Below are 26,025 nucleotides of genomic sequence, written 5' to 3'. Positions count from 1 at the left end.
CCTTCATAGGTGCTGCTCGCTAACAGCACTTGCCCCAACAGTGTGTTAAGGCTATGTGGGGGATCTTTGTCTTTGCGTGGGTCATTGCACCGCGCCTCGAACCCGGCGACCCGAATTCGATTGCCGCTCACGGCCACAAAACAAGCAGCGACGAACATCTGATACCTGGAGTCTCTCCTAGGTCGACTCAGCCCTAAAACGGAATACCTGATGCGATTTGTCAAACGTCAGCGCTGCCCCAAAGAGTCCGTTGAAGGCAACACGGGGGGTAGTTTGTCTTCGTGTGTGATGGGTCGGTGCGACCCGCGGCACTTACGGACCCAGCCACCAGAGTTCGATTCCCAACCACGGCTAACATCAGTGGCGATTATCCGAACCCGTTCCTGCCCCCGACCTCCCAATGCAACAAAGCAGACCGCACTGACCAGCGTGGTGAAGTATGGTGAAGCGACCCCAATGATCGAGAGGGGCAAGCTTCCACCCAGCAATAGATTAACAATGCGCAATTGTGCCGTGCGTATTTTACAGCTATTAAGCTAAACTATTAAACTAAACTACGTTTAATGTTTCTGGGTCAGACCCATTGAGCTGTAGAGCTTGTTTTGAGAAGCGACCTGGCCGCAAATGATAGCTCGACGAATGGAGATTTATAGCAGAAGTCAAATAACTCTAAACTCGTGACGTTGATTCTAAATGGGGAGAGAGGGTGGGGTGGAAACGGGGAGAGAGAGACGCAAACCACAAATATACAGCAGCAGGCGTCAGGGTCGGGATCGAACCCACGACCTCCTGTATACCAGGCGAGGTACTGAACAAAATTAATCAATATACAATCAAAATGTATGCACAGCCGTGCTTTGTATGTAGCCGTGGTGTTGCTGCACAGCCACCAGAGGGAAGCCTCTCTCGCACACACGTGTCTACTGCCCGCCTGCCCGCCCGCCTGCCCACCCGCCCGCCCGTGGCTGCGTGCTTGCATCGGTAGCTGCTGCACGGAATAGTAAATGGATTTCGCGGCGCTGTACCCGAGCGAGAGCAGCGGTGGTTAAATGTAACCTCGTGTGGCCACACGGACTCACAGAGCAGCAGCAGCAGCAGCAATGCCAACACAGAGTTGGAGGAACGCCGCTGCCGCTGCTGCGAACAGAGAGAGCGTGGAGCAACGCGGCCGTACAGAATAAACGCCTCCTCATTTCGAGACCCAAAAACAACATCATGGCACCACCTCCTCCTGGCTTTGACATTCCACCTCCTCGTGGTGGTGGTGGTGGTGGGACCATCGATCACCTCGTCAGGACATCGACAGCCCGATGCGCACACCTCCATCGTGAACGGGAAATGAAAGACAGCTCGTGACGGCGATGCCAATGTGGTCATGCAACACAAACTATGGGCCATACAGTGCACCCATAGAGGCCCATAGAGACCCGTAGAGATGCATTGAGATGCCTACAAACCATTAGAGATATATAAAGACCCGTAGAGACACATAGAGATGCATAGAGATACATTGAGATAAATAGAACCCAGCAGAAATATACATTTCGATATAAAGCTTCCGTGACTGCAGGGATTCATATTCTTGGTTCTTTTGGTAAAGTCACGTAGAAAGGAAATAATAAAATAATAATAAAACAGCAGGAATATATAAAGACCCGTAGAGACACATAAAGATACATAGAGACCCATAGCGATACATAGAGATACATATAAACCAATAGAGATATAGAAAGATCGGTAGATACATAGATATGCATAGAAACCAACAGAAATACAATGAGATACATAGACACCAACAGGGATAAATAGACCCAGAGACCCATAGAGACACAGACACAGAGAGACACACAGATATACATAGAGACCCATAGAGACACACAGAGATACATAGAAACCAACAGGGATATATAAAAAGAGACCCACAGAGATACAAAGAGACCCATAGAGACCCATAGAGACCCACAGAGATACGTAGAGACCCACAGAGACCCATAGAGACCCACAGAGATACATAGAGACCCATAGAGATACATAGAAACCCACAGAGATACATAGAGACCCACAGAGATACGTAGAGACCCACAGAGATGCATAGAGACCCACAGATATACGTAGAGACCCACAGAGATACATAGAGACCCACAGAGATACGTAGAGACCCACAGAGATACATGAAGACCCAGAGAGATACGTAGAGACCCACAGAGATACGTAGAGACCCACAGAGATACATAGAGACCCACAGAGATACGCAGAGACCCACAGAGATACATAGAAACCCACAGAGATACATAGAGACCCACAGAGATACATAGAGACCCACAGAGATACATAGAGACCCACAGAGATACATAGAGACCCACAGAGATACATAGAGACCCACAGAGATACATAGAGACCCACAGAGATACGTAGAGACCCACAGAGATACATAGAGACCCACAGAGATACGTAGAGACCCACAGAGATACATAGAGACCCACAGAGATACGTAGAGACCCACATAGATACATAGAGACCCACAGAGATACGTAGAGACCCACAGAGATACATAGAGACCCACAGAGATACGTAGAGACCCACAGAGATACATGAAGACCCAGAGAGATACGTAGAGACCCACAGAGATACGTAGAGACCCACAGAGATACATAGAGACCCACAGAGATACGCAGAGACCCACAGAGATACATAGAGACCCACAGAGATACATAGAGACCCACAGAGATACATAGAGACCCACAGAGATACATAGAGACCCACAGAGATACATAGAGACCCACAGAGATACATAGAGACCCACAGAGATACATAGAGACCCACAGAGATACATAGAGACCCACAGAGATACATAGAGACCCACAGAGATACGTAGAGACCCACAGAGATACATAGAGACCCACAGAGATACATAGAGACCCACAGAGATACATAGAGACCCACAGAGATACATAGAGACCCACAGAGATACATAGAGACCCACAGAGATACGTAGAGACCCACAGAGATACGTAGAGACCCACAGAGATACATAGAGACCCACAGAGATACATAGAGACCCACAGAGATACATAGAGACCCACAGAGATACATAGAGACCCACAGAGATACATAGAGACCCACAGAGATACAGAGACCCACAGAGATACATAGAGACCCACAGAGATACATAGAGACCCACAGAGATACATAGAGACCCACAGAGATACATAGAGACCCACAAAGATACAGAAACATATAGAGATACATAGAGACCCACAGAGATACGTAGAGACCCACAGAGATACATAGAGACCCACAGAGATACGTAGAGACCCACAGAGATACATAGAGACCCACAGAGATACATAGAGACCCACAGAGATACATAGAGACCCACAAAGATACAGAAACATATAGAGATACATAGAGACCCACAGAGATACGTAGAGACCCACAGAGATACATAGAGACCCACAGAGATACGTAGAGACCCACAGAGATACATAGAGACCCACAGAGATACATAGAGACCCACAAAGATACAGAAACATATAGAGATACATAGAGACCCACAGAGATACGTAGAGACCCACAGAGATACATAGAGACCCACAGAGATACGTAGAGACCCACAGAGATACATAGAGACCCACAGAGATACATAGAGACCCACAGAGATACATAGAGACCCACAAAGATACAGAAACATATAGAGATACATAGAGACCCACAGAGATACGTAGAGACCCACAGAGATACATAGAGACCCACAGAGATACGTAGAGACCCACAGAGATACGTAGAGACCCACAGAGATACATAGAGATACATAGAGATACATAGAGATACATAGAGATACAAAGAGACCCACAGAGATACGTGTGTCTAAATTAAAGACATGCCAGTGGCACGATTGTGGCCATGTAAACAAAACGATGGAGCGTAGAGGAAGCAACTTCAACTCTGTCTCTCTCTCTCTCGCAGCAGCAGCAGCACAGGCGGCAGCAGCAGCACAGGCAGCAGCAGCAGCAGCACAGGCAGCAGCAGCAGCAGCACAGGCAGCAGCAGCAGCAGCACAGGCAGCAGCAGCAGCAGCACAGGCAGCAGCAGCAGCAGCACAGGCAGCAGCAGCAGCAGCACAGGCAGCAGCAGCAGCAGCACAGGCAGCAGCAGCAGCAGCACAGGCAGCAGCAGCAGCAGCACAGGCAGCAGCAGCAGCAGCACAGGCAGCAGCAGCAGCAGCACAGGCAGCAGCAGCAGCAGCACAGGCAGCAGCAGCAGCAGCACAGGCAGCAGCAGCAGCAGCACAGGCAGCAGCAGCAGCAGCAGCACAGGCAGCAGCAGCAGCAGCAGCACAGGCAGCAGCAGCAGCAGCACAGGCAGCACAGGCAGCAGCAGCACAGGCAGCAGCGGCAGCAGCAGCACAGGCAGCAGCAGCAGCAGCACAGGCAGCAGCAGCACAGGCAGCAGCAGCAGCAGCACAGGCGGCGGCAGCAGCACAGGCGGCGGCAGCAGCACAGGCGGCGGCAGCAGCACAGGCGGCGGCAGCAGCACAGGCGGCGGCAGCAGCACAGGCGGCGGGAGCAGCACAGGCGGCGGCAGCAGCATTGGCATCGCCGCTTCTGCTCGTGTCGCTGCCATCACGCAACAGCTCCGACTCGGCAATGTGCACCAACCCAGCGAACCGGAATCAGAAGAATATGTATTGGTACTGCAGGAGGAATCCGATGAGCTATGAAGCTCTTTCTCAGGGATGTTACGGTAAGGGGGCAGGTCGGAACGTTACAACAGACAGCACACAGACATCGTAGGAGTGCAGAGTTTGCAAAAGGTAAACGAGTTGGTTTGAAAAATATACAAAAGAAACTAAACTATTTTTTGTTATCTTACCAGGTAAAGCCCACTGAGCTATCTTGATTTGAAGCTTTCGTGCCTGCAGGGATCCATACTCTTTGGTTCTTTCGGTAAAGTCACGTAGTTAGAAAAATAAAATAGAAACGACATCACGGCGTTTCGATCGCAACACAAGAGGTCGTCCTCAGGCGTAAAACAACTAATAATAATCCAGCAGTGGAGCTGCTGAACCAGGGAGAGAGCTGTTACAACAACAAGGTTGTGCTGCGATCGAAACGTCGTGATATATTTTTATTTATTTAATTATCTACGGGACTTTACCGAAAGAACCAACGAGTACCACTGAGCTGTCTTGCTCTTTTTTAGAAGCGACTTGGCTACAAGTGAAAGCTCAACAAAGTGGCTTATCATCGTTATCATCGTGTGGACATGTGTAGTGACATCATCATCTAAACGCATGTTTCTAAGTGGAGGGAAAAACCTTAGGACCCGGAGAAAAAATAAATCCACGCGACCACTGGGAGAGAGAGACGCAAACTCCAAATATACAGCAGGCGTCAGGGTCGGGCTCGAACCCACGACCTCCTGTACACCAGGCGAGGTAGTTAACATCTCCTAGCCACCGTGATGATGATGAGAGAGAGACGCAAACTCCAAATATACAGCAGGCGTCAGGGTCCGGATCGAACCCACGACCTCCTGTACACCAGGCGAGGTAGTGAACATCTCCAAGCCACCGTGATGATGATGAGAGAGAGGGAGAGACACAAACTACAAATATACAGCAGCAGGCGCCAGGGTCGGGATCTAACCCACGACCTCCTGCATACCAGGCGAGGTAGTTAACACCTCATAGACACCACAAGCCACGCCGCTGGTGCTGTACAGGGCAGAGTGTTTCCACAGTGGGTGGTGGCTGGGGGAGTCACGTGGATGTAGGGGAGGCTCAGGCCGATATACATCGATTAGGAGGAGCCTGTATGCCAGATCGTAAACAATGTTGGTTTCCAAGAGTAACCAGCGGGCTCGGACTAAGAGCACCACGCGTGCGGTGCCTCCGTTGATTAGTATTTTCCTCCGCTTGCAGTCACTTAGCTAGCCGGGATATAGACCTCACAAAATGGGACAATTGGTTAAAAGATCGACGGTCATTCATTCGTAAATTTAATTCTCGAAACCCATGTTGGGGGTCGGGCAGGGGGTCATGGGTCCACTCGGCAGTGGGCCACAACGTGGTCGAGGACAAGGACGTAGCCATGGAGTCAACATTTGGGGGGGACCAAATCTTCCAGGGGGTCTGGGGTCTGGGGTCCCCCCCCCCCCAGAAAAAGAAATCTAAACTTGAAAACGAATTTCCTGCCTAAAATATGAAAAAAATTCACTAGCACATGGGATGGACTTTTTTTGCTTTTTAAATCCTTTTTAAATCCTTTATATTAAGTGTGCTTGCGTGCTTGCTTGCTTGCTTAGGACCGTGCAAATCTTTCGGTCGTTTTTTAACCCACTTCCCGTGATCCAATCGAGCTGACATTTTCCACACAGACGCGTTGTGCCAGACAATTATTGTTCGTGAAAAAAAATTCCCAAAATGTTACACTTTTTAGGCAAAAAAAAATATTTTACATATATTCAAATAGAACGCATTCATGGCTTTGGCTGAACGTCAGTGTAAGAGCCCAGAGCGTAACCCCTCCACAGGCCGTGGCGGAGTAGCGCAGTTAGTAGCGCCCTCGCTTCCCATGCCAAAGGTCGCGAGATCGATCCCCGCGTCCTCCACAGGCGAATATAATTTTAAATCCTTTATATTAAGTTCGCGTGCTTGCTTGCGTGCTTGCGTGCTTGCTTGCTTACGTGCTTGCTTGCTTACGACCGTGCAAATCTTTCGGTCGTTTTTTAACCCACTTCCCGTGATCCAGTCGAGCTGACATTTTCCACACAGACTCGTTGTGCGAGACAATTAATGTTCGTGAAAAAAAATTCCCAAAATGTTACACTGTTTAGGGAAAACAATCATCTGACCCATAGGTGGCAGCCATCTCAAGCCAGAGGACGAGAGGACTCTAGCCGCCACGCATATAAAGGATTTATAGTGAAAAACTTTGTTTTTACGGGTTATACTTATTACAATAATGTCTAATAGTGTAGTGTATTACATTGCTGGTTTTTCTGTTTTACCTTTTCTTGTTTCATTGTATGTAATGGCAGAAATTAGGGATTAATGAAGTACAACCATAACCACAATCATATAAACAGCAATCTATTTTATCGCAATATATTGGGGGGGACATTGAGCATATTTTAATATTAGCGGGGGGGGGGGTGGGATGTGCCCCCCCCCCCCAATAAATATTATACAATCACAGCCTTGGTCGAGGACCACTTCTCCAGGACGGAATAAAACGCGAAACCTTCTCAAACGTAATGAACCGACAACGTACACGCGGTGTTTTGTTTTTATTGGATCAACTTTTATTCAACGATAAATTATAAACTAATCCCCGTCGACTTTTAAATTACGCCCCAGGCAAGCGACGGTCATCCGCAGGTGCCTGGCAAAGTGTTGGGAACGGAGAGCGCCACAATCCTTCGTTCGTGAATGGGAGGAGGGGGGGGCGGGGGTGAGAAACGCAGGATAACTTCCACAACCGCGCCTCTGTTTATATTCAAAGAGATTAAACGGTAGGGCAGTTGAACCACTCCGACACACGGCAATCACCCCATGGCCACAGTAGCGCATTCAGAGCTGGCCATGGAGATGGTTTTCCTGGCCGGGCAAGAACATTTGCAGCCAGAGTTTAACACAATCGAACGCCTCGCGATCCGCCTTCTCCCACGTTTTACAAATCTTCGCCGTTCCATTACGCACTACGTGGTGACGCACCGCACACACCTGATGCCGAATCGGATCTCTCTACGCCATGAGGAACAAAGACGAAGATCCCCCGTGTAGCCTCAACAGACTGTAAGGGCAAGTGCTGCGAGTGAGCGCCTATACAGGCCGGCAGGGTGCGCGAAAGAGGAGTGGTGTGGCCGGTGCCTGTGCTCGGCCACCTTTGCTCTCCCCCAAGTGCCGATGTCTACACACCACAGAGCTGCCACTCATTTAAGGCCGATCCGACCTGGAGGAGGGCCGGGACAAGTTCCGATAACCGAACACTCGTGTTGGCATGGAACTCGGCTCGCCAGGTTCACGGTGCAGCGTGCAAAACACTGCGCAACCGTTCACAAACACGCGTACACACACACATGCGCACACATGCACACACACACGCACACACACGCACATGCGCACGTGCACACACGCACACACACACACACATGCACGCACGCACGCACACACACACACGCACACGCGTACCAGCGCGGGCACACATGCGGTTACGCTTCTCGATTCGGCTCGCCGCTGCATACTGCGCATGCAGCATGCTGCATCGTGTGCGTGCAGCATGCTGCACACTGCACATGCTGCACACTGCATACTGTGCGTGCAGCATGGTGCACCTCAACCTGTATTTGAACGGAGAAGACCGCGATAATGAAGCCGTCGTTCCAGAAACGAAGCGACACGGACTTCGCGGTGAGAATGCATCGCCAGGGACGGAGGGAATTCGTTGATGAACGCGAACAGACGGAAGGACGTCGCAGCCCTTGGGAGAGACTGGATTTCGTTACGCGGAGAAGGTGGGGGGGGGCGAAAATGCTGGCAAACTTGAAAAACAACGCAACAAACACCCCCCCACCTCTGTTGCTCTCTCCCTATCCATCTCGAGAGAGAGAGAGAGATGGATACGGAGAGACATGGAGGGCAAGAGAAAGAGAGATGTAAAGAAATGCAGCGTGGACCCGTGGCAGACCTGAAACACCGGGCGGGGAAAAACTTCCCAACTCGCCACTTCACCCCTTGCTCCCTCTCAAAAGCCAAAACCGCCGGTCGGTGAACGCCGAAACTCGCCGATTCGCGCTGGCCGCAAACCGAGCCGTGCCGCCCCCACGCGGCCGGGCGGCACGACCCGACGACGTGGCATGGAGTGGCAAAAAAATAATTAACCCCTGACCCCCGACCCCCGCATGGACTCCCCGGCTCCCCACCCCCCACACACACCCCCACCACCCCCCACCGCCCCCCACCACGAGCCGGATTCAGCGGCCGCGGAAGAGAGGTCGATTCGCCCGCAGCGTCGGTCAGCTCCGTGGCGGCGGCGGCGCCGAGCGCTGTCGCAGTCACGAACTTTTCTTGTCCTTGGAGCCCAAGGCCGCTGTCGCGAGGCCAACGGCTGTGGGTGACGGACGAGGAGGTGGGGGGGAGGGGGTGGGTGAGGGGCAAGGTGCAGAAGAATAACAACAACAACAACAACAACGGACGCGTCTGTAAACCTGGGGTGCGAGCCACATGGGCCACGCTTTGGATGACACTGAACCTTGACCACGTGGGCGCTGCGTGCGGGACGGTGCCTGAGTGCGGCGCTAAGATTATAAACGCGGCGGTGTTGGCGGGTCGACACCATCCCCCTTACACGGAGTGCGGCGAGGATGCCTGCAGCGGCTCGACGACCCGCCCCCCACGGGACATCTGTGAAGAGCTTCATAGCTCATCGGATTCCTCCTGCAGTCTCAATAAAGGTTCCGATTCTGGATGCCGGATCAAGTTCGTAGTGGTCCAGAACTCTCTTCTGCCACCGTGGTGAGATGTTAATTACCTCGCCTAGTATGCAGGCGGTCGTGGGTTCTATCCAGACCCTGACACCTGCTGCTGTATATTTTTGGCGTTTCCGTGTCTCTCTCCCCGTGGTCGCGTGGAATTTTTCTCCAGGTCCTCCGGTTTTTCCCTCCACATTTAGAATAAACATCACGCGTTTAGAGACCATTTGGCTGCTATCAATTTGCACGTGATGGTGATGATGATGATAAGCCACTTCCTTGAGATATAAAATTGTGGCAGCCAGGTCGCCTCTGAAAAAGAGCTCAGCGGGGCCTTACTTGGTTAAAATAAAAAAATCAGTTTAGTTTTAGTGCAGCTCCATGCCGCTGGACTCCCTGCCCCCTGCCTCTCTCCAGGAAATAACTGCTACGCCAGCTGCCCCCGCAGAGACTTCTGGGATGCGAGTGCGGGTAGACGCCGTGTGTATACACATGGCGCTGTAGCACAAGTCCAGATGGCAAATCGGCGAACATTTTTTTTTTATATTCGAGATGTTAACTACCTCGGCCTGGTATACAGGAGGTCGTGGGTTCGATCCCGACCCTGACGCCTGCTGCTGTATATTTGGAGTTTGCGTGTCTCTCCCTGTGGTCGTGTGGATTTTTCTCCGGGTCCTCTGGTTTTTCCCTACACATTTAGAATCAACGTGCACTGAAGAGTATTTGGCTTCTGTTATAAATGTCCACACGATGACGATACGCCACTGTGATCGGGCCATCGCTTGTGGCCAGTCCACTTCGGAACGAGAGCGCCAGATAAGATTACCTGGTACAATTAAAAAATGTTTAAACAGTTTAGTTGCTGATTAATTGCTGATTGGCAGGGAAGCATCATGGGCGGTACGCAGTGGCAGAACCGTAGCAGTGCCGTTGTAATAGCAGGCAAATGTTTACTGCCACAACAACAACAGGCGCCGCCAATCACCACCACGTGGCTGTGAATGTCACACCATAGCTTGTGCCAGGCTCGGTGCACTTAGGTGTCAAAGGTTCGCTGCTGACTTGAGGTCACGGGACTGCAAATAACACACTCGCAGACGCACGCTCTCACGCTCACACATACACAGACACTCAAACACATGCTCTCACCTTCACAGGGGGCAAAGACAAATGCAAAGATCCCTCGTATAGCCTTTAACAGGCTGTTGGGGCAAGTGCTGTTCGGGAGAACCGATTAAGGCCGGCACAGCACACGAAGGGGTGGGTGACCAGCACCATGCCCATGTCACACTTACACACACAAATTTACATACACACGCAACTTACACACACAAATTTACATACACACGCAACTTGCACACACAAATTTACATACACACGCAACTTGCACACACAAATTTACATACACACGCAACTTGCACACACAAATTTACATACACACGCAACTTGCACACACAAATTTACATACACACGCAACTTGCACACACAAATTTACATACACACGCAACTTGCACACACAAATTTACATACACACGCAACTTGCACACACAAATTTACATACACACGCAACTTGCACACACAAATTTACATACACACGCAACTTGCACACACAAATTTACATAGACACGCAACTTGCACACACAAATTTACATAGACACGCAACTTGCACACACAAATTTACATAGACACGCAACTTGCACACACAAATTTACATAGACACGCAACTTGCACACACAAATTTACATACACACGCAACTTGCACACACAAATTTACATACACACGCAACTTGCACACACAAATTTACATACACACGCAACTTGCACACACACATTTACATACACACGCAACTTGCACACACAAATTTACATACACACGCAACTTGCACACACACATTTACATACACACGCAACTTGCACACACAAATTTACATAGACACGCAACTTGCACACACACATTTACATACACACGCAACTTGCACACACAAATTTACATACACACGCAACTTGCACACACAAATTTACATACACACGCAACTTGCACACACACATTTACATAGACACGCAACTTGCACACACACATTTACATACACACGCAACTTGCACACACACATTTACATACACACGCAACTTGCACACACAAATTTACATACACACGCAACTTGCACACACAAATTTACATACACACGCAACTTGCACACACAAATTTACATACACACGCAACTTGCACACACAAATTTACATACACACGCAACTTGCACACACAAATTTACATACACACGCAACTTGCACACACAAATTTACATAGACACGCAACTTGCACACACAAATTTACATACACACGCAACTTGCACACACAAATTTACATACACACGCAACTTGCACACACAAATTTACATACACACGCAACTTGCACACACAAATTTACATACACACGCAACTTGCACACACAAATTTACATACACACGCAACTTGCACACACACATTTACATAGACACGCAACTTGCACACACAAATTTACATACACACGCAACTTGCACACACACATTTACATAGACACGCAACTTGCACACACACATTTACATAGACACGCAACTTGCACACACACATTTACATAGACACGCAACTTGCACACACAAATTTACATACACACGCAACTTGCACACACAAATTTACATACACACGCAACTTGCACACACAAATTTACATACACACGCAACTTGCACACACAAATTTACATACACACGCAACTTGCACACACAAATTTACATACACACGCAACTTGCACACACAAATTTACATACACACGCAACTTGCACACACAAATTTACATACACACGCAACTTGCACACACAAATTTACATACACACGCAACTTGCACACACAAATTTACATACACACGCAACTTGCACACACAAATTTACATACACATGCAACTTGCACACACAAATTTACATACACACGCAACTTGCACACACAAATTTACATACACACGCAACTTGCACACACAAATTTACATACACACGCAACTTGCACACACAAATTTACATACACACGCAACTTGCACACACACACACACACTTCAGCCGGCACCCTCCTGTTCGCACAGTTGGCTACGTACGGTGAGAAAGAAGTTCAACAGACATGCACGAGTGGCAGTGACGTCACCACGGCGCTCGTGCCAGCCTAGGTGCACTCCGAGGCTATCACGTGAAGTGTCGAAGGCTCGCTGCCGGCAGGAGGTCACATGACAGACCCAGGTACACACTGCCACATTTCATCACAATTCTGTACGCCCCTCCCCCCCACTACCCCCTCCCCCCCACTACCCCCTCCCACCCACTACCCCCTCCCCCCCACTACCCCCTCCCGCCCCACTTCCCCCTCCCCCCCCACTTCCCCCTCCCCCCCACTACCCCCTCCCCCCCACTACCCCCTCCCCCCCACTACCCCCTCCCCCCCACTACCCCCTCCCCCCCACTACCCCCTCCACCCCACTACCCCCTCCACCCCACTACCCCCTCCACCCCCTCCCCCCCACTACCCCCTCCACCCCACTACCCCCTCCACCCCACTACCCCCTCCCCCCCCACTACCCCCTCCCCCCCCACTACCCCCTCCACCCCCTCCCCCCCACTACCCCCTCCCCCCCACTACCCCCCCCCCCACTACCCCCCCCCACTACCCCCCCCCACCTCCCTCACCTCGTGACGTGGCAGCGTCGGCCGCCTCGCGCGCCCGCCCGCCCAGGTCTTCCATCACGCGGTCGACCTGTGCCGCGTGGGCATGGAACCAGGGCAGGATGATGCGCTGGTAGATGACGGTGGAGCCGTTCCACGACACGGGCGCCATGCACCACACGAGGAAGGCACACTGCAGCACGCAAAGACAAAGGTCACCATCCACCACCCCCGCCGCCTCCCGTGTGTGTTTTGACAGACCGCTGGGGCAAGCGCTGTTAAGCGAGCAGCACCGACGAAGGCCGGCACAGTGGCCCATGAGGTGGGGTGGGTGGGTCACCAGAGCCACGCCCGTCCGTCTTTGTCTCCCCCCCCCCCCACCCAGTGGCGATGTTTCTACACAGACACACACACGGGTGTGCGGAGTGTGTGCGTACGCGAGCACGGACACAAAGACCCGCCCAGTGAAGCCTTACCCGACTGTCGGGGAAGTGCTGTTCACCAGGGCCTATGAAGGCCGGCACGGCACGCGAGGGGTGGGTGGGAAACACCACGCCCGGCCGCCTTTGTCTCCCCAGTGGTGATGTTTACGTATAGCACTCATTTTAGGCCGAGTGGGCCTACGGGAGGCCCAGGACGGGTTCAGATTATCGTCACTGGTGTTGGCTGTGAGCAGGAATCGAACTTGCATTGCCGGGTTCGTAGCGCAGCGTTCACTTACACACGTGGGTGTGTTCACTTACACACATAGGTGCGTTCACTTACACACATAGGTGCGTTCACTTACACACGTAGGTGCGTTCACTTACACACGTAGGTGCGTTCACTTACACACGTGGGTGCGTTCACTTACACACATAGGTGCGTTCACTTACACACATGGGTGCGTTCACTTACACACATGGGTGCGTTCACTTACACACATGGGTGCGTTCACTTACACACATGGGTGCGTTCACTTACACACATGGGTGCGTTCACTTACACACATAGGTGCGTTCACTTACACACATAGGTGCGTTCACTTACACACATAGGTGCGTTCACTTACACACATAGGTGTGTAAGTGAACGCATGGGGGGCGGTAAGCGTCGTGTTTAGTACAGAAGAACCCCTCTTAACGACCATCCCTGTTAACGATTAATTGCTTAACAACTAGCCTCCATAGAGCCCCATGTGTAGTGTATAGAAGTGGTATATAGTGTCATGTATAATGTAGTGTGTAGTGTAGTGTATAGTGTAGTGTATAGTGTAGTGTATAGTGTAGTGTATAGTGTAGTGTATAGCGTAGTGTATAGTAGTGTAGTGTATAGTAGTGTAGTGTATAATGTAGTGTAGTGCCTCCATAGAACCCAATGTGGTTCGCTAACAGACCATTCCCCCGTTAACCACGGGCGACCACCAATTTCGGCCAATCGGCGGGCTCCAAAGTGGTCTGACCAGGCCTCGGCCAATCAGCGACGTCCATTCACGATCGCTGGGGCATTGTTCACATGCGACGCCATCGGAACGAATGACGCCGTTAATCTGCCCTTCCTAAACTCGCTTAACGACCAAATCACTTCACGGGCAGTCGAGGAACGAATTGCCGCCGTCAAGAGCGGGTTCTACTGTACACTGCGCTGCGCTACGAAACCGGTGACCCGAGTTCGATTCCTTAGACGCCTCTTCGCCCGCCCTCCCGGCCTTAAAATCGGCGCTCGCAAACAGCACTTGCCCCAACAGTGTCCGTAGGCCACACGGGGGATCTTCATCGTCGTGTGTGTGCGAGCGCGTGAGATTTGCGAGCGCGTAGACCAGCGGTCCTTAAACTTCACTGTAGCCTTGCACCCCCCCCCCTTTTGGTTCTCGATATTAAAATAAAAAAAAGTACAATATCAATAAACAGGTCGGGTTCGACGAAACAAAGTAAGTTGTTACTTAACGTGCCGGTGCTTAAGTTGCGTTTGCGATGATTGACCTTATATGATAAACAAATCTGGCCGTGTCTCGCCACGCCCCAGAGAGGGCATCTCGCACCCCCAGTGGGGGGGGGGGGGGGCGTGCACCCCCAAGCTAAGAAGAAGAAGAACCACTGCTGCAGTGTGCACCCTTCGTGGCTTATTCATGCTCTCCGTTGCTGCATTGAGTCTCCCCACGTGTCCGTCAGCACCCAAAGATTCTTCCTCCCCCACCCCACCCCCCAGGTGAAGAACCACCGCTGCAGACAAACTGGGGGCGGCTGGCGGGGGGGGGCCCAAGCCGAGTGCAGAAGTCGCTCGCCGTGGGCTGGAATCAAGGGAGGTCGCCGGGGTCACGGCACCTCGCCAGAGTCCTCCGCTCAGAGGGCCCCCCTAGTCAAGCGCTCGCGACCACAACGTGCCCCCCCCCCCCCCAGTCGGCACTGCTACTCCCTACCATTATTATTGTTGTTGTTGTTGTTACTGTTGTTGATGTTGTACGGGGCGAACAAGCGTGAGGGTCGCGTTCTGGGCCAGCCGGTGCAACCTCCAGGCACGGCGGTCGGAACGGCGCAGGTCAAGGTGGAGCAGTTCAAGGTGGAGCAGGTCAAGGTGGTGAAGTTCAAGGTGGAGCAGGTCAAGGTGGAGCAGCAGGTCAAGGTGGAGCAGGTCAAGGTGGAGCAGGTCAAGGTGGAGCAGCAGGTCAATGTGGTGCAGGTCAAGGCGGAGCAGGTCAAGGCGGTGCAGGTCAAGGCGGAGCAGGTCAAGGCGGAGCAGGTCAAGGCGGTGCAGGTCAAGGCGGAGCAGGTCAAGGCGGAGCAGGTCAAGGCGGAGCAGGTCAAGGCGGTGCAGGTCAAGGCGGAGCAGGTCAAGGTGGAGCAGCAGGTCAATGTGGTGCAGGTCAAGGCGGAGCAGGTCAAGGCGGAGCAGGTCAAGGCGGAGCAGGTCAAGGCGGAGCAGGTCAAGGCGGTGCAGGTCAAGGCGGAGCAGGTCAAGGCGGAGCAGGTCAAGGCGGAGCAGGTCAAGGCGGAGCAGGTCAAGGCGGTGCAGGTCAAGGCGGTGCAGGTCAAGGCGGAGCAGGTCAAGGCGGTGCAGGTCAAGGCGGAGCAGGTCAAGGCGGAGCAGGTCAAGGCGGAGCAGATCAAGGTGGAGCAGGTCAAGGCGGAGCAGGTCAAGGCGGAGCAGGTCAAGGCGGAGCAGGTCAAGGCGGAGCAGATCAAGGCGGAGCAGGTCAAGGCGGAGCAGATCAAGGCGGAGCAGGTCAAGGCGGAGCAGGTCAAGGCGGTGCAGGTCAAGGCGGAGCAGGTCAAGGCGGAGCAGGTCAAGGCGGAGCAGGTCAAGGCGGAGCAGATCAAGGTGGAGCAGGTCAAGGCGGAGCAGGTCAAGGCAGAGCAGGTCAAGGCGGAGCAGGTCAAGGCGGAGCAGGTCAAGGCGGAGCAGGTCAAGGCGGAGCAGGTCAAGGCGGAGCAGGTCAAGGCGGAGCAGGTCAAGGTGGAGCAGGTCAAGGCGGAGCAGGTTAAGGCGGAGCAGGTCAAGGTGGAGCAGGTCAAGGTGGAGCAGGTCAAGGCGGAGCAGGTTAAGGCGGAGCAGGTTAAGGCGGAGCAGGTCAAGGTGGAGCAGGTCAAGGTGGTGCAGGTCAAGGTGGAGCAGGTCAAGGTGGTGCAGGTCGAGACAGTGATGGTCAAGGGCGCAGGTCAAGATGGCAAAGGTCAAGGGCGCAGATCAAGGCAGCGTAGGTCAAGGAGCGCAGGTCAATGGGCGCAGGTCGTGACGGCGCATGCCACGGGCGCCGTTTGGCGGCGACAAAATCCGCCACGTCACCTTGAAGAAGTAGTAGAAGGGGAACCAGTAGAGGACGAGGTCGGAGAAGAACTCCCCGACGCAGAAGAGTCCGTAGACCACCCAGTAGGTGAGCCACTTGGTGTCGTCCTCCTTGCTGGAGCTCTCGATCGCCGCGATCCTGCGGGAGCCACGCACGGGGTCACGCACGGGGTCACGCACGGGGTCACGCACGGGGTCACGCACGGGGTCACGCACGGGGTCACATCCTCGTCACGACCCACCCCCTCCACACACGCACGGGGTCACGTCCTCGTTACCCACCCCGCCCCCCACACACAAACGCATGGGGTAACATCATCATAACCCCCCCCCCCCCCCCCGGACGGGGTAACATCATTACCCCCGTGTGAATTTTGCTAGACGCCGCAGGAGGAGGCGCCACAGCACCAACTCCACGTGTCCCACGGCTCCCCAGAGACTCCTCGACTTACGAACATTCGGACCGAGAGTCGCAAGTTCAACCACTGCGCAATAGATGGTGGTGGTGGCATCTACATCTGCAGAACGTGAAGAGCCAGTGGCATCTACATCTGCAGAACGTGAAGAACCAGTAGCATCTACATCTGCAGAACGTGAAGAGCCAGTGGCATCTACATCTGCAGAACGTGAAGAACCAGTGGCATCTACATCTGCAGAACGTGAAGAACCAGTGGCATCTACATCTGCAGAACGTGAAGAACCAGTGGCATCTACATCTGCAGAACGTGAAGAGCCAGTAGCATCTACATCTGCAGAACGTGAAGAGCCAGTGGCATCTACATTTGCAGAACGTGAAGAACCAGTGGCATCTACACCTGCAGAACGTGAAGAATCAGTGGCATCTACACCTGCAGAACGTGAAGAATCAGTGGCATCTACATCTGCAGAACGTGAAGAACCAGTAGCATCTACATCTGCAGAACGTGAAGAGCCAGTGGCATCTACATTTGCAGAACGTGAAGAACCAGTGACATCTACATCTGCAGAACGTGAAGAGCCAGTGGCATCTACATCTGCAGAACGTGAAGAACCAGTGGCATCTACATCTGCAGAACGTGAAGAACCAGTAGCATCTACATCTGCAGAACGTGAAGAGCCAGTGGCATCTACATCTGCAGAACGTGAAGAACCAGTGGCATCTACATCTGCAGAACGTGAAGAACCAGTGGCATCTACATCTGCAGAACGTGAAGAACCAGTGGCATCTACATCTGCAGAACGTGAAGAACCAGTGGCATCTACATCTGCAGAACGTGAAGAGCCAGTGGCATCTGCATCTGCAGAACGTGAAGAACCAGTGGCATCTACACCTGCAGAACGTGAAGAATCAGTGGCATCTACATCTGCAGAACGTGATAAATCAGTGGCATCTACATCTGCAGAACGTGAAGAACCAGTAGCATCTACATCTGCAGAACGTGAAGAGCCAGTGGCATCTACATCTGCAGAACGTGAAGAACCAGTGGCATCTACATCTGCAGAACGTGAAGAACCAGTGGCATCTACATCTGCAGAACGTGAAGAACCAGTGGCATCTACATCTGCAGAACGTGAAGAACCAGTGACATCTACATCTGCAAAACGTGAAGAACCAGTGGCATCTACATTTGCAGAACGTGAAGAACCAGTGGCATCTACATCTGCAGAACGTGAAGACCCAGTGGCATCTACATCTGCAGAACGTGAAGAACCAGTGGCATCTACATCTACAGAACATGAAGAGCCAGTGGCATCTACATCTGCAGAACGTGAAGAACCAGTGGCATCTACATCTGCAGAACGTGAAGAGCCAGTGGCATCTACATCTACAGAACGTGAAGAGCCAGTGGCATCTACATCTGCAGAACGTGAAGAACCAGCTGCATTTACATCTGCAGAACGTGAAGAGCCAGTGGCATCTACGTCTGCAGAACGTGAAGAGCCAGTGGCATCTACGTCTGCAGAACGTGAAGAACCAGCGGCATCTACATCTACAGAACGTGAAGAACCAGTGGCATCTACATCTGCAGAACGTGAAGAACCAGCGGCATCTACATCTACAGAACGTGAAGAACCAGTGGCATCTACATCTACAGAACGTGAAGAACCAGTGGCATCTACATCAGCAGAACGTGAAGAGCCAGTGGCATCTACATCTACAGAACGTGAAGAACCAGTGGCATCTACATCAGCAGAACGTGAAGAGCCAGTGGCATCTACATCTACAGAACGTGAAGAACCAGTGACATCTACATCTGCAGAACGTGAAGAACCAGTGGCATCTACATCAGCAGAACGTGAAGAGCCAGTGGCATCTACATCTACAGAACGTGAAGAACCAGTGGCATCTACATCAGCAGAACGTGAAGAGCCAGTGGCATCTACATCTACAGAACGTGAAGAACCAGTGGCATCTACATCTACATAACGTGAAGAACCAGTGGCATCTACATCAGCAGAACGTGAAGAGCCAGTGGCATCTACATCTACAGAACGTGAAGAACCAGTGGCATCTACATCAGCAAAACGTGAAGAGCCAGTGGCATCTACATCTACAGAACGTGAAGAACCAGTGGCATCTACATCTGTAAAACGTGAATAACCAGTGGCATCTACATCTACAGAACGTGAAGAACCAGTGGCATCTACATCTACAGAACGTGAAGAACCAGTGGCATCTACATCTACAGAACGTGAAGAACCAGTGGCATCTACATCTGCAGAACGTGAAGCACCAGTGGCATCTACATCTGCAAAACGTGAAGAACCAGTGGCATCTACATCTGCAAAACGTGAAGAACCAGTGGCATCTACATCTGTAGAACATGAAGAACCAGTGGCATCTATATCTACAGAACGCGAAGAACCAGTGGCATCTACATCTGTAGAACATGAAGAACCAGTGGCATCTACAGAACGTGAAGAACCAGTGGCATCTACATCTACAGAACGTGAAGTACTAATGGCATCTACATCTACAGAACGTGAAGAACAAGTGGCATCTACATCTGCAGAACGTGAAGAACCAGTGGCATCTACATCTGCAGAACGTGAAGAACCAGTGGCATCTACATCTGCAGAATGTGAAGAACCAGCGGCATCTACATCTGCAGAACGTGAAGAACCAGTGGCATCTACATCTACAGGAGGTTATACAACGTTTAAAGCCATTCCCCGTGTTTAGTGTACACGCCGTACAACACGTTTGGAATCGACAGAAGTAAAGTTGCACTTACGAACAAATCGACTTAAGAACAGACCTCTGGAACCTAACTCATTCGTAAGTAGCGGAATCCCTGTATGGGGATAGAGTGTTTCTCCCTCGCACGCCTGGGTTTTTGCCGGGCGCTCCGGTTACCTCCCACGGGTAAGTACTCATCAATCAGCCAACAACACCTTCATACAGAGAGAAACTGGGGTGGGGCAGTGGCAAGATGTTAACCACCTCGCCTGGTACGGAGGAGGTTGTGGGTTTGATCCTTACCCTGACGCCTGTTGTCTATTTTAAGTTTGCATGTCTCTCTCCCCATGGTTGCGTGTATTTTTCTCCGGGTCCTCCGCGTGTGTAAAAGCGTGAGGGTTAACCATGCCGCTGTGGCTATGGTTTGGCAGGGATGGTTGGTAGCGTGTGTGAAAGTGTGATGGTTAACCGTGCCGCTGTTATGATGTGGCAGGGATGGTTGGTAGCGTGTGTGAAAGCGTCAGGGTTAACCGTGCCGCTGTGGCTATGATTTGGCAGGGGTGGTTGGTAGTGTGTGTGGAAGCATGACGGTTAACCGTGCCGCTGTTATGATGTGGCAGGGATGGTTGGTAGCGTGTGTGAAAGCGTCAGGGTTAACCGTGCCACTGTTATGGTGTGGCAGGGATGGTTGGTAGTGTGTGTGAAAGCGTCAGGGTTAACCGCGCCGCTGTGGTTATGGTGTGGCAGGAGTGGTTGGTAGCGTGTGTGCAAACCCAATATATCCCTGGCCCTCTCGAATAAGACGCCTATTGGCTCCCTGATAAAGCCCTGCGGGCTCTCTCTTAGCGTACAAAACGTTTTCTTTGTATTCTTGCGAGAGATGCACGGCGTATCAAAGAACCCGCGGGGGGCACTGCCGCCACGTGCATTGTCCAGCCCTGCAGATCCTCGCACGCGGAAATTATTTTTTAGAATGCCACATTCAAGTATGCCGAACTTCTTTCACGCCGTACGTTGCCAACCGTGTTCATCGGATGTGCGGGGGAAGGACAAGAAAACTAAACGCAAACAGCAGTCGCAAAGAAATGAGTTTGTCCATCTAGATGATTGCATCGCTGCAGTGGCTTCGTAATATCGGAAAGAAGAGCATTCCAGACGGCCGCAAAAGCGCCAACTGAAAGCGCCGCGCATTTGTTCGATGGTTAGCCAAAGGCCGTTGCTGCGGGGGACGACCGGAGTTTGCGTGAAGGTCTACGCCTCCTTGACGAGATGAGTCGCGGGTTCTTTTGTGGCACCCTCCTGGCGTGCGTAGCGAGCGCAACCCCATGACAACAACATTCGTTCTTGGCAAACAGGAGGCCAATGCGGCTCGGCGAGCACCGGGACGGACGCGGTCAGGATCTCGCGGTAGTGAACCAGGCCACGTTGCTTCCGGCAGCGAAAGCCCCCTCCGTCGTCGGCAAACTTGTCCAGGCGTGGGGGAGTGCTGCCTCCGTAATGAGGGTGTTCCGTCGCTCCGGGGAAGAACTGTGCACGTGACCGCGCAAATTGGCGCGTGCGAATTATACCCGGCCGTCGCCAGCAACGGTGATGACGAGCGACACTCGCGTTCCCGCGTCCCGCCGCCTCCACCAAACCCGCACCGGGGCTCAGCGTGCCCAAGTTGTGGACAACAAACAACGCGACGCGCGACACGACGCCGTTGCCGGGGGGGGGGGGGGGCAGGTAGGAGGGGGCGGCCTTCGACCAACAGCGGATTGACAATGGGCTGGAAATTCAATTGGAATGAGCAGCGGCAATCGGTGGTCGGTGTGACGAGTGGGAAGGGAACGACTGAGTGTGTGAGTGTGTGCGGTGGGCACACCTACGGGCAGTCTGCCCCACGGGATCGTGATGACGACGACGACGACGACGACGACGACGCAGACTTGAATCTGCCGACGTGTGGCGGTTGGCGCGCCACGCTACCAACCTGGCAACCAGTTGGATTCCCGCTCACGGCCACCACCGGTGAAACCATTATCGCAAGCAGTCCTGGACCTCCCCCCTAGGTCGACTCAGCCTCAAATGCATACCTGGTGTGGTGTGTAAACATCGCACGTGCATGCCACCCACGTGCATGGCATGCACATGCGTGGCATGCACGTGCGTGCGTGGCATGCACGTGCATGCGTGGCATGCACATGCGTGGCATGGCATGCACGTGCGTGCGTGGCATGCACGTGCGTGCGTGGCATGCACGTGCGTGCGTGGCATGCACGTGCGTGCGTGGCATGCACGTGCGTGGCATGGCATGCACGTGCGTGCGTGGCATGCACGTGCGTGCGTGGCATGCACGTGCGTGCGTTGAACGTGTTCCCGCGCCGCACGTTGTTAGCCAACCGTGGCTGATCGGAGGTGCGCGGGGGGGGGGGGCAAAAGACCACAAACTAAACACAAAAATCAGGCTCTAAATAAATGAGTTTTAACTTCAGTGTAGTGGTGTGTAGTGTATAGTAGTGTACAGTGTAGTGTGTATCGTAGTGTATAGTTTAGTGTATAGTGTAGTGTATAGTGTAGTGTATATATGTTAAACTTCTTTCGCACCGTACGTAGCCGACTGTGCTAATCGGAGGTGCAGGGGAAGGACAACAAACTAAACACAAAAAGCAGTTCTACAGAAATGCGTTTTCAATTTCGAGTTAAAAGTGCGCATAGTTTCAGTGCCTTCATGTCTCGCTGTTTAGAACACTGCCAAAATCAAATCTCCGGCCAAAAACCACGAATTCATTGTAGCCGACAAAAATAAGCAGCACTCCGCGAGACTTAAACAATGATTCACTCCATGCAGAAGAGATTCAACACCCCCCCCCCGCATGAACATTGGACGAAATGTTCAGCTCCCTGCGATTCAACGGATTGTCACCGACCCGCCTACCCCACCAGCTCCCCCGTACGAAGACGCAAACTTCCTCTTCAAAAGGACGCGTCATCACGTTCTATGTTTTGTTGTTGTATTCATTCATTCCCACCCCATGAGCGCTGGCGCCCGCACCGCCCGTCTCGTCCCCAGCTGCGCGTCCGCTCGCGACCACCGCGGCCTCTGTGCGCGCGACTCTTCACGAAATGTGAAAATGTGAAGTTTGTTTAACGTGTAGGCTTTCACGACGGCCGATATCATCCATAATAAATAGTTGTTGTCATTTGTACGCATTCAATAATCCCCCCCACCTCGTCCCGACTTTGCTCAAGAAGGGCTCACAAGTGACGCCGTCACACCTACCCCTCTATTTAAGGAACGAGACAGGAGGATTTCTCCACAATTCTGGCTGTCGCCTGATCATTCCGGTTGTAATTGTTGGCGAAACGTCGTGCTCAGATTGTAAATGTTGTGGCTTGGCTCTCCAACACACCGGCGTGCTGTACTAGTACACTATACACTACTATACACTACACTACACACTACACTACACACTACACACTAGTGCTGTACTAGTAACGAATTGGCCACGTTCTGTTTACTTGACAAACCTTTACTAGTTGGCTGCGTCGGGTGGTGGCGGGTTTAACGATACATTTGTATATTGACGCGACATGTATTATGAGTATTATGGATATTACACTTGTACACGCGCAACTTGATGCAAATCTCGTGAGTGGCAGAATCTGTGTTCACGGTAGGAGTTGTTTTGGCATAGGTCGTGTGAATATAAATGTGTCGTCATCACTGTCAAGCCCTTATCAGTGCCCTGCCTGATTACAGACCAATTCAGACCGTATCGGTCATCCCGTGCCCTTATAAATCCCAACGTTCATCCCACAAAGTCCCATCACAAGGGAGAAACACAAACAGACATTATTTTCTTTTGTGCCCGTATTGAAACGGCTGTATGCCGTATGGACCTGAAAATTCTACTTCGCTGTACAAGAACACGGGGTAAACCGTACGAGTTGGCAGCGATGTGTCGTACACACACCTCCGCCAATTAGCTTGTTTTGTGAACAACAGGTGCTAATTAGTTAGCACCTTAGCACACTGGGCTTGTGTGTTGGAGAGCAAACCCACGGTGGCAGGAAGTCGAGGGTTCGATCCGGACCCTGACGCCTGTATATTTGGCGATTGCGTGTCTCTCTCCCCATGAAGATGATCCATTTCATGGAGCTATCATTTGTGGCCAGATTGCGTCTGAAAAAAACGAGCTGTATAGCTCAGTGGGCCTTACCTGGTAAAGTAAAAAAAAAGTTTAGTGTAATTTTGAACGTGAGCACCATGTTTGACTGGTGATTACAACCAGCATCATCAGGTGAATGCCACAGTGAGTGCGAAAGCCTACGCGTTAAACAGACTAAGCGTCCGCGCCTTGCGTGCGCGTTTGTTGCACACTACGGAGAGCGCCCCCCCCCCCCCCCTACTGCGCGCGGACTGATCGCGGCCCCACGACGGCGCTGTGGGTGGCGCTGTGGGTGGCGCTGTGGGTGGCGCTGTGGGTGGCGCTGCGGGTGGCGCTGCGGGTGGCGCTGCGGGTGGCGCTGTGGGTGGCGCTGTGGGTGGCGCTGCGTGTGGCTCTGTGGGTGGCGCTGCGGGTGGCGCTGTGAGTGGCGCTGCGGGTGGCGCTGCGTGTGGCTCTGTGGGTGGCGCTGTGGGTGGCGCTGTGGGTGGCGCTGTGGGTGGCGCTGTGGGTGGCGCTGCATGTGGCTCTGTGGGTGGCGCTGTGGGTGGCGCTGTGGGTGGCGCTGTGGGTGGCGCTGTGGGCGGCGCTGCGGGCGGCGCTGTGGGTGGCGCTGTGGGTGGCGCTGTGGGTGGCGCTGTGGGTGGCGCTGTGGGTGGCGTTGCGTGCGGCGCTGTGGGTGGCGCTGTGGGTGGCGCTGTGGGTGGCGCTGTGGGTGGCGCTGCGTGCGGCGCTGTGGGTGGCGCTGTGGGCGGCGCTGTGGGTGGCGCTGCGTGCGGCGCTGTGGGTGGCGCTGTGGGTGGCGCTGTGGGTGGCTCTGTGGGTGGCGCTGTGGGCGGCGCTGTGGGTGGCGCTGTGGGTGGCGCTGCGGGTGGCGCTGTGGGCGGCGCTGTGGGCGGCGCTGTGGGTGGCGCTGTGGGTGGCGCTGTGGGTGGCGCTGTGGGTGGCGCTGCGTGCGGCGCTGTGGGTGGCGCTGCGGGTGGCGCTGTGGGCGGCGCTGTGGGTGGCGCTGTGGGTGGCGCTGTGGGTGGCGCTGCGTGCGGCGCTGTGGGCGGTGCTGTGGGCGGCGCTGTGTGCGGCCGTGCAGACTCACGAGCGGTAGGCGGGGTAGCAGAAGCCCACGAGGTTGCACAGCAGCGACGCTCCGTAGCCGACGGCGAGGTACATCGCGATGACGGCAGCGAAGCCTGTGGAGAGACACGCACGGCGGTGGTTAGAAACGCAGCCACCACCACCACCACGAGCAGCGGAGGTTTCCTGAGTGGTAGGGTGAGAAGGGTGGAGTGTGCAGGAGGTCGTGGGTTCGATCCGGACCCTGACACCTGCATATGTGAAGTTTGCTCGTCTCTCTCTCGCCAAACCCTCCACCACCTGACACGGCCAAGCGAATGAAACTGCCCCGCGTGGCGTGCGAACGTTTAACAACGCGGCGATGGTGGTCGTTCCGGCCCGCTCAGCCGATGGAGTCGAGGGAGAATTCTCACAGCCAGGCCTAGCAGCAGTTGGGACACGTGACAAATCACTTGGCACCGTGACAAGCGTCGTCAGGACGAGATCTGGGAAGTCAGAACATTCAGACTTCCTGGAACCCGAAAAGGAACATTGTTAATTAACGCTTCCTGTATTCTTGTGCCCGGTGTATGTTGCCCAGGGCGTATCGCGATTGAATGTCTTGGTTGGTCTGCAATCACTTTCGTTTGGAGGCGATTCTCTCAGCCTCAAGATGCACTAGTGCATGCGAGGAGGGGGTATGACAACCACATGGTGTGAACGTGAGATCCCGACCCTCAACATTAAACTAAAG

At 53.0% G+C, this 26,025-nt stretch overlaps 1 protein-coding gene across 1 annotated transcript; it reads right to left on the bottom strand.

Annotated features, from left to right (window-relative positions):
* Positions 1–7,282: 7,282 nt before the first annotated feature.
* On the bottom strand, positions 7,283–25,817 carry LOC133355033 (receptor expression-enhancing protein 5-like; the record flags this gene model as incomplete). The annotated part of the gene is made up of 4 exons (XM_061572290.1): positions 7,283–9,110; positions 13,176–13,344; positions 16,914–17,052; positions 25,315–25,817. Coding segments are annotated over 4 exons (864 nt in total), but the record flags the coding sequence as incomplete, so codon positions are not given.
* Positions 25,818–26,025: the final 208 nt, after the last annotated feature.

The sequence above is a fragment of the Lethenteron reissneri genome, chromosome 50 (assembly GCF_015708825.2).
Source record: "Lethenteron reissneri isolate LAM-NWPU_2019-01 chromosome 50, ASM1570882v1, whole genome shotgun sequence".
Lineage (NCBI taxonomy): Eukaryota > Metazoa > Chordata > Hyperoartia > Petromyzontiformes > Petromyzontidae > Lethenteron > Lethenteron reissneri.
This window is presented reverse-complemented; position numbering and strand designations above follow the sequence as displayed.